At 49.3% G+C, this 10203-nt stretch overlaps 1 protein-coding gene across 2 annotated transcripts in view; it reads right to left on the bottom strand.

Moving 5' to 3' along the window:
• Window positions 1–1657: 1657 nt before the first annotated feature.
• Window positions 1658–10203, bottom strand: part of Steap3 (STEAP3 metalloreductase) — a 42273-nt gene continuing 33727 nt past the window's right edge. For both annotated transcript variants that reach the window (XM_055601774.1, XM_055601782.1), the window contains exon 5: window positions 1658–3102. In XM_055601774.1, coding sequence (XP_055457749.1) covers window positions 2821–3102 — 282 coding nt within the window. In that variant the 3' untranslated portion in view covers window positions 1658–2820. The remainder of the gene's footprint in view (window positions 3103–10203) is intronic.

The following is a 10203-nucleotide window of genomic DNA, read 5'->3' on the forward strand; positions in this document are numbered from 1 at the left end:
AAAAAATTAAACAAGTATGAAAAACGACTGAAGAAAGTATATTTTTAGTCTAGAGACTGATGTAGCAGGATAGATCCTCTGGAAGCAGAAGCCTGATGGGTGTGGAAATTTTTCATAATTGACTTAGTGTTTTGAAAACCAGGCTTGGCCTACAACGGAAACTTACATAAACAAGTCAGGTTTCTAATCCAATAAACGAACCAGCACTTGGAAAACACGGTCTCATGATTCACCTCATGGAGGGGAGGGAGGGTTCACATGGCCAGCGTGACCGAGTGGAGAGTGGGGATGTCCGGGGCATCCCATGGGAGGCTGGAGTACCCAGCGCATCTAAGTTTCCACTTGACTGTGAAGCAGAAGCATTTCTGAGCAACTAAAGAGAGCTAACTCAGCTGAGAGAAACTATCTGAAATTATCGAAATCTGTGAGGAAAAGAAACACGCCTTTTACACTTCGTATGTGTGTACACGCTAGAGGACAACCTTGACTGTCATTCCTCAGGTGCTGTCTTTTCACAGCCCAGACTGGTCGGTCGTCAGGACCTTGCCTGCTCCATCACTGGCCTATCACTCCTCTGCGCACCTGCCATTCCTCAGTGGCCACCTCTGGTAGATTAATGTTCACCTGGGCAACCTCTCCATCTAACATATGGCACCGATGCCCATGTGATCCTATTTCCAGGAAGGAAAGCCGGGAGTTCACACAGTGCCTGTGTACCGTCCCGGCTTCTGGGAGAGCTCCGTAAGATGAGATAGGGAGACTGTGTCCACCATAGACTTTGCACGTCCACCCCAGGCTAGAGCACTGGCCTGGGGTACTCTGGGACCCAATGCACAAAGGCTCACCAGGGAGTGACTGGCCTCCTGGACGCTGCTGACTGCCTGGGGACATGGGCAGCGGCAGGGACAGATGCAACCTGCTGCCGTGTGCTGACTGACACATACTCACTGCCCATCTGGTAAGCAGCTGTGGCAGAAATAGGGCAAGCAAAGGAAGAAGAATGCACTGTTTCCCCTGTGGGTAACTCTGCTACCAAGAACCACCCCCCTCTAGAGAGAGATGGAGAAGGCAGTAGGTCTCCGCCCATCACAGGCCTATTGAGAGGTTCTTGTGCTGGGCTGTCCTCTTTTCACTTAAGGACTCTGGTGGGAAGAGGGACATCTCTTCTTGTGTATATTGGCTGGGCCTTCATCCTTTCCTGCATCAAAAGATGCTTCCTAGCCCAGGGGAGCCAATAGAACCTCTGTTATGTAATGGCAGTAGATCAGTCAAGCTGTGCAGAACTTGGGGGACTGGATGGGTAGCTATTTCCTCACAGATGGATGTCACAGCATTGGGAAGATAGATGACCTATGCCCTGGCTATGGTCTGGCCTGTGCTTTGGAGCAATAAAGTTTGACACTTGTAGCTTTGGCAGAAAAGCCCTTCCCATTTGTTCTGAATTAGAATACAGACATCTATTTAGGACTCCTGAAACTGCAGGTGATTGAAATACATGTGTGTATACCCCCCACATATGAACTCATGCACACACACACACACACACACACACACACACACACACACACTCATGCTATATTTGCCCTATACACAACCATAATTAGGTCTAATTAATAAACCAGGCACAGGAAGACTAATAAGAATAATAACAACAAAGGACAATATAAGTATTGTAATAAAACAAGGTTGTGGTCTCTTTAAGAATTAAAAAAGATAACAATATTTGCAGACTTCTGCGGTTGATTGTAACTGCTAGGGAGGGAGGGAGGAAAAAGCATGGGTGGGAGGCTGTGGACCCCCTGAGGATGAGCATGAGGCAAAGATGGTTTCTGGGTGCCCAGAAGGTAGGCTCTCTGCACACAGGCAACAGGGTAAATCCAAAGGGGGCCAGTTTAGCAAAGGCAAGTCCCCCAGGCTTGGGCCACACCCAAGGGGAGGGCTTGCTGTTCATTCTCTGCAAGCTCTGATGCGTCCCTCCCCCTTGAGCTGCTCTGACAAGCCTTCCAGGGAGATGCCCATGTTAATGGTGGGAAAGGCGAGAAGGCACAGTGGTTTAAAGGAGGGTCACCATCAACCTAATGGAGGGAAAACAATTACACTCTTTCTGAAGATCAGGTTCATTAATGGCTCTGGGGAGGAGGTGACTTCACACCTTCGCAGAAGGATCAATTTGCAGGCTCCTTGGTGACTCTAGCAGGAATTCTAAAGGAGGGACAATCTCCTCAGCTCAGCTAGGATGGAATGGGGCTTCAAACCCTTCCCCAGGGAAAGGATAGACTGCAAAAGCTCCTGCAGATCCCAGGACATCCTGCTAAGGCTCCCTGTACATGCCCAGGGAAGCAGCAGCGGGGTCCAGACCTGGCCCCACTGTTTACTCGGGGCCCCTTCTCAGCCCTGGGATGGGGGTAGGCTGCACCTGGCCTGCACTTGGCCCAGCTCTGCACCAACTCCAGCATAGAGAATGGGGATTAAAGGGTAGAACCCAACAAAATATAGTCTCTCCTATACTGAGACTGTCTGCCTCTGCAAATGTCACAAGGCTGGGGTCTGCTGTTTCGTGTGTGGCAGTTCCTTTGAAATGCCTGCGTTGAAATAGAGGGACCCACCTTCTTAGCTAGGTAAGAATAACAGCAAATCCTATTATATATGAAATATATGTGAATACATATCACACGTGTGGTGTGTCATTCTGAATATCACGGCATATTCGGATCTCAACCACCCATGCATATATCATCACGCCATTGTGCAGAGTCCAGAAAAGAGACCTGAACCCAGCTCAGGGCCCCACAAGCTATGCCTGTTTCCATTTCCAGGGCCTCACACGTGGCTCGTCTTCTCTGCCTGTGAGTGGTCGGAGGGCAGGGTGAACTTGACAGCAGTGTCTCTCTCCCAGCCCCTGCGGATCCTGGCGAGTCTGCGGCTGAGGCAGGGCAGGAGGAAGAGGCCCTTGGCCAGGATGATCACACAGGGCAGGAACAGGGTGAGCGTGAATGTGGGCGGCAGGTAGAACTTGTAGTGGCTTTCCTCCAAGGCCCGAGTCCAGCCGTAGGTGAGCGTGTGCATCGTGCTCAGCATCAGGGCAACGAAGCCCAGCGTAGACTGTGGGGAGAAAAGGCAGGGGTGAGAGAGAAGGGTCATGAACGGCAAGCTGCTGCTGTGTTCGAATCCCAGCTCCACTTTCTCTTTTAAACTTTTTTTTTTTTTTTTTTTTTTTTTTTTTTTACATTTTATTTGGGAGATTTGGCTTTTTCCTTCCCCCATATAAGCACCAGGGATGAACCTTAGCTTGTCAGGCTTGTCAGCAACTGCCTTTACCACTAAGCCATCTTGTTGGCCCTGGCCACCTGCTCTGCCTCCTCTTCTTGACAGGTCTTCTCTCCCTGTCCAGCCTCAATCTCATGACCTTGACCTCCTGATCTTCCCACCTCTACACTATAAGTGCTCTGTAGGAGAGAGAATCCAGGGCTTCATGCACCAAGGCAAACCTTCTTCCTCTGTGCCACAACCCAGAGCTCTCTGCTCATCCTATGCATGATTACTTCCTAAACTCTCTGGGCCTTTGCTCCTGGCTGAAAACAGGAGCCACACTTCTGGGCTGAAGGTATATAAGGACTGACCCTGACAGATTTGACAGATGAACATGCTTGTCTTTTCTTCTGCTCCCTTTCTTCCAGCTATGTTGTTTGGACTTCTGATGGCAACTAGGAAACTTTAAGATGGAATTACCCTGAAGGGGGCTAAAGAAAAGCCCTTTCTTTTAATGTGTAGTTTTAGGTATATTTTCATGTATCTTAGAATAGAAACAAAGGTCTGCTGGCATATTCAAGCCAGAATTTTACAGAGAATAGCTATCTGAGGTATAGCTGGAGAGAAAAGGGATTCATTATAAACTGTCTAAAGGAGAAACACAAGGTAGGTAGGTATGGTGGCACACGACTTTAATCCCAGCTCTTGAGAGGCAGAGGTAGGCAGATCTCTGTGAACAAGGCCAGCCTGGAAAACACAGTAAGTTCTAGGACAGCCTTAGCTGTATAGCTATGTAGTGAGAACCTGCCTCAGGAAGAGGAAGAGAGGGGCAGGGAGGGATGGAAGGAGGGAGAGAGGGACAGAGGGAGACACAAGGTAAATAATCTGTATTCAGGACTCAGCACCAGCAGTGAAGGTGGCTCCGGGCCTGGGCCCTGGTGGCCTGGCACAGCATCAAAGCCTCGCATGACCACCAAAGGCTCCGTGTTGGCTGGCTTCATCTGCCCCACACTAACCGAGAACCTGGGCAAGCATCCCTCCCACTTGGAAGAAGCGAATGCTATTATGGTCTTTCGACCATCACAGTCCCCTATGGGAATGGTCTGAGCATTCTTAGAGCAGGCTTCCGTCCTTGCAGCCACAGGTGGCTTTTGTAAGCCATTTCCAGGCAAGAGCAGCCTGTGAACACTAGGCCCTTGCTTTTTCTTTCCTTTTTTTGTGATTATGTATTTATATGTACACGTGGCTATACATACCTTGTGTCATGTTCATGAGCACATTGAGACCAGTGTTCCACCTCAAATCTCATTTTTGAAAGATGCCACCCACTTGATTTTTGAGACAGGCTCTCTAACTGGCCTGGAGATTGTCAACTTGATGGCCAATAAGCTCCAGGGATCTATCTGTCTCCAGTATTGGGATCATAAATACACCCCAACTGTATCCAAGGTTTCTTATTAAATGTGGGTTCTGGGGATTGAACTCGGCTCCTCATGCTTGCTTGACAAGCATTCCATAAGCTAAGCCATCTCCACATCCCCTAAATGTGCCTCTTCTATAAGAGGCAGGACATGAAGACAGCTGATTCATTTCTCTGGGTGCCTCGTGCAGGTTGTGTTCTCATGGAGGTGCTGATCTGGCTGCTGGGCTTGACTGCCAGTGGTCCTGACCACAGTGTGTCATCAGCTTCAGTGAGAAGCAGGGGATTGCAACAGCAAGACTAAGCAGGGCATGAGTGGGATGAGTGGAGCAAGAGGGAAGGGTCTAGACAGTTCTGGATGAATGTTGTGACCACTAAGAGCCACTGAGGATTTAGGCTGGAGAGAGGCATGGTCAGCACTGAACAAAAAGCACAGATAATGCTTTTCTCCACGGAGCCTCTGCACTGGTTTAGCTTAAAGTGGCTGCACACTCACGTGGCTGGCACTCCACAGATGTTCATTTGGAGCTTTCTAGGAAAAGCTGCAGCTGGGCCTCCAAGATCCCTTCCTAGCCGGGCTTAACTATCAGCAGAGAGCGAGGGCCCTGGCTGAGAAATGCGCCTTGTTTGAGCTCACCTCAAACAACATCCTAAAAGAGACTGGGTTTGGGGGTTGGGGGTTAGGGGCCGGCTCCATTGTAGTGCCTCAGCTTAGCCTAGCATGTGAAATATCCATCCCCAGCACAGCGGAACAAAGCAGAACAAAGTTGAATGACTGGGGTTAGTCATGCGTTGAGCCTTCCTCTTGCCAATGTATCTGCTCTGGTATAAAACCAGGAAGGTGAGCCCCAGAGGAGGAAGGCACCGCTTGTGATATTCCAGCTAAACATTACAACAAGTATTTTCCAAAGGCTACATACTGTATAGTGTATTCATGGGCAGCTGCCTACGCGTGTGTGTGTGTGTGTGTGTGTGTGTGTGTGTGTGTGTGTGTGTGTGGTTGATGTCAGGACTCATCCTTGATCACTCTCGCACCTTATTGACTGGTGCAGGGTCTCTCAATCAAACCTAGAGCTTGCTTAATGAGCCTAGTCTCACTAGCTAGCTTGCTTAGGGTTCCCATCTCCACCTTGAGGCTGGAATTACAGATAGAGTGCCATGCCTACTCAGAATCTTTGTGGGTTCTGGAAACCAAAATTCTAGTTACGTGGCAAGCATTTTAGCCAGCAAGATCCATCTCCCTGGCCCTGCTCCCACTACATTTAAAAAAGTTCAAATAAAATGCCCAAATGCATCCAGGCAGTGGTGGCACACAGCTATAATCCCAGAACTTGGTTGGCAGAGAAAGGTGGGTCTCTGAGTTTGAGGCCAGCCTGGTCTAAATTGCAAGTTCTAGGACAGCCAGGGCTACACAGAGAAACCATGTCTCCAAAAGCCACCCCTCAAAAAAACAAAAACAAAATCCAAATGCAATGAGAACCCTGTCTTTCTCCATCTCCATCTGATTTCATTTCTGAGGATGCGGCAACCAGAGGCTTCTGATTTCAGACCAGAGCTGCAGGATAAAGTCACCCTGGAAGCTTGGGGGACACATAGCACATCAGCCCTCAGAAATTCAGATTCAACTGGCTTAGGGTGGAGCTCCATCATCTGTTGTTTTTCAGAGTTCAGCAGATGATACAAATGTGTCAGGACTAAGCCACTAATTTTGGAAACCCTCTCACCCACACCCTTCTAGCTGGAGGTTGAAGAGCCCACGCAGGGCCCCAGTTCCCAGGCTGTTTTATTGGTGAGGGCCCAGCTCTATTTCTCCTTCAGATAAACAACCGTCAGCCACGTGCGGGCCACAGATGAAAGCTGAGGCATCGAGGACCCACTCTGGCCCAGGACATGGCCTCAAGGGGGGCTCAGTATCTCTTCTGCACAGCCAGTGTGTGACCCATGTGGGTCACTGTCTTCAGCACTACCTCTGAAGCCTGAGGGATGAGCATGCCAGCACAGCAAGGAGACCTTCCCAAGGTCCATCAGCCTCAGCCAACCTCTCATATTCCCTCTTTGCTTTCTGGGTTCTGTGATGCACGTGGTAGGAATCCTAACTTTGGGCTAGTAGTTCCTAGCCAGGGCTGGCAGCCAGGAAGCCTTTAGATATTTCAATCTTCTTGGGAAGCTTAAGTGTTTTCAGTGAATTTGTTTTTCCTAAAGTTCTTTCTGTCCTTGGGAGCAATTCTGAAAATTCTTGCAATGACCAAAGGAAATTAGAAGGAAAGGGGTTGTCAAGGAGCCATTAATAACCCCACCCCCAGACACACACACCAAGCTGGGGCCATTTTTATTACACAGAGGCTTGTTAGAGCGGTTCCTGCTGGCACTCAATTACTACAGCATGAAGGGCTTTGGCCATCATCGCTCACCAAGTGTGGGTCAGGCTGGTCCTCGTCATTACTGCAGGCAGTGGCTGCATCAAGCAAGGTCAGAGGAAGCTCCTGTCACTCGGGGACAGGACTTGGGCTTTCAGGACTGCATCCCAGTTTCTGCACAAATTGCATTATATCCTCTTGAATGCTTTTCAGTGTTTCAGAGTTTAACTGAATAGGAACTAAAGTAAAGTCGAGGGTCTAACTCAGCTGGTAGAATGCTTGCTTAGCATGCCCAAAGACCCAGATTTCATCACAGTACCACATATGGGTGTGATGGTCCATGCCTGTGATCCCAGCACTTGGGAGGTTGAGGCTGAAGGATCAGGTGGCCAGTCGAACACAGCCCAAGTGTGAGGCCAGCCTGCACTAAATGAGACTCTATCCCCCAAACCAAACTAAACTGAATGTAACAAAATAGCAACACTCCAGTCACCTCGGAAACAAAAGGTTAAATGCAGGCATAAGGGACCTTTTAATGGGAGAACTATTCCAATTGGAATAGCATTCCAGGCCCAGTGGTTGGACCAGGCTCTTTGGAACACAATAGTTTCCTAAATCCAATAGCTCCTCCCTGCCCATGAACTTGGCAGGGGTCAGGAAGGCCAGACCTTCCCTCAAAAATCCCCCAGCTGTTAGTGGGCACAGAAATCCTGCATTTTACAGGTATCCCACTCAGATCTTTGTGATGGTCCTGGATGGGGACAGGTTCAGCTGGTGAAAACACTAGTGTCTAGTGGTGCAGAGAGGCCGCTGGGTGCCTTGGAACTGAACCTGTGTTCCTGCCACTGGAGGGCAGCATGCATGTTTAAGGGGCACCTGGATTGCCTGGCTGTCCCTGAGCATCTGAGAGGAAGGCCTGATGTCTGCATCTCTCTGGAAATGCTTTGTGGCTTTAGAACCTTCCCCCACCCCCACTCTATCATTCTTGATGGTGGTTGACAATAAGGAGTGCATTATGCAAGAGGGAGCCAGACAGAGACAGAGAGGCGGTAGCAGTTGGGAGTCAGGCGTGTGACCTTCACCTGTAGTCCCAGCTAGGAGGCTCTCTTGAGCCCAGGAGTTTGAGGCCAGCCTGTGTAACATAGTGAGACCCCCATCCCAAAAAACCACAACAGAAATAGATGGTTGGTGCTTTTCAGAGATATCAGGGATGTGGCCAGACACCCCAAGAAGAGTAGCAATGCAGTTTCTATTTTCTTTTCACCCGTTATTGTTCACCTGTCTCACAAAATTTCTCTTATGGCATTTTTTTCCCCCAAGAGTGTAAATTAAGGCTTGGGAGCAGGGACATGGTCAGCCCACACTCACAGAGCAGGTGGTGCTGGAACTGGCTTCGGGGACCCTGGCAGACCCTTCTCCACACTCAGGCTCTTGGAAGAGGGAGCATAGGGTTTCTGAGGCTAGAGTGCAGGCAGGCATCAGACCCCCACAAATGAAACTCTGCCGTTTTACTGGCTTCAATATGTAAAGCAAAGCATGGCTTCTGGAGTCCCAGCCAGCTTTTGCTAACAAAATCAAATCCATAGGCTTCCTCCAGCAGGCAGAGCCGGAGCATGTAATCTGCAGCTGCTTAAGAGGAGAACTTTCTGGAAAGGGAAGCAACCCACAGCCTGTTTTAATTGTGGCCAAACCACATACCCAGGATACCTGAGGCGGGAAGAGAAAAATCCGAGATTTGGGTAAGAGACAAACAGGGATTAGTGGCAGATCACGAAAATTCCTTTTCTCCCCACCCTCTTAGGCCAGCATGTGTCGGTCCTGAGCCCTCCTCCAAGGGCCTTCTGGGAGAAGCAGAGCCCTTGAGAGCCACAGCCACGCATTAAAAACCAACCACAACTGTTTGGTTCGAAGGTACACTAAGGGTCCCCAGTCACAAAGAATGAATTTGGATTACATAAGAGCAGTATTCTGTCACCTTCCCTCCGAGTCCTTTCTGAACAGAGAAGCTACGACAGATTTTGGTTGACAATGGGGGTGGATGTGATGGCTGTTCTCTGCCCTGATACAATACAACTGGCAGGAGGCGAGATGAGTCAGCCTCCATGACTGGTCTGCCGGCACGGACCCTCCTGTGCTTTATGAAGAACAGTGCAAGGTGCCCAGGGAACTTGAGACATGTCCCCCGGGTGGGCTGTGTCCCTTATACACTCTGCTCACCTTGATCCCAATTGCATCCTGGGCCTCGAGCGAGGCTTGGTATACAGCATATGCTGTGTGTGGCCTTGGAGAATGCAAGGAGAGCCTTTCCCAGCAGCGTTGCCTGCAAGGGCATGGTCTGGTGCTCTGCTTTTGATTGTTAATTATTTTGCCCCTGAGGTCTGCTTGCTGTCTTTCGAGAGCAGACACTCATGTACTCCAAAATGACATTTGTAATCCTTGCCTCCAAATTATCCCTGATTGGCAGAATAGATGCCTACATACCTGGGCAGGACAGAAATGAGGTTTAGGTGTGGCCAAGTTTCACAGGCTTGGAGGAGAAAGGGATCACGGGAGAGATGGAGAGCCAGGTTGGGAAGAGAGCTGCAGAATCACCATGGCATGGTAAAGAACCGCGAGGGCCGGGAGGGAACCTCTGAAGATCGGCATGGAGAGAAGCGGCCCAGATGGCAATGATTAAAGCAAACAGCGTGGGATGTGGGGCTGAGAGGTAACAAGGTGGCTTAGGGGGTAATATCTGTCCAGCCCCGGGTGAAACAAGGCTTAACTACAACAGGTGTCTGTGTCTTCTACTGGTATGGTAGCAGGTTAATAATAACCACTGGAATAATTATAGGCATTTACTTTTCTGCAACAATTGCCTTCCTGAGTGTTGGCAGCTGTTGGTAGAGAAACAAAACCGAGTTGGCAATGTTCACAGATAGACGGTTATCAGAAGTTTGTGTATGAGGTGCGCTGGGATCTCTGATGTGCCAATGTATACTGTGACTCTCTTAGGGGAGGTAAACCCATAATCTATTGGAGGACTACCATCAGTTCAAACATGCATTCATTCATCTATCTGTCTATCCAGCCAGCCACTCACCTATCCCAACATGAATCCATCCATTGTCTGTCTGTCTGTCTATCTATCTATCTATCTATCTATCTATCTATCTATCTATCTATCTATCTATCTAT

The sequence above is a fragment of the Psammomys obesus genome, unplaced genomic scaffold, assembly GCF_907164565.1.
Source record: "Psammomys obesus unplaced genomic scaffold, mPsaObe1.curated_primary_1811, whole genome shotgun sequence".
NCBI classification, from domain to species: domain Eukaryota; kingdom Metazoa; phylum Chordata; class Mammalia; order Rodentia; family Muridae; genus Psammomys; species Psammomys obesus.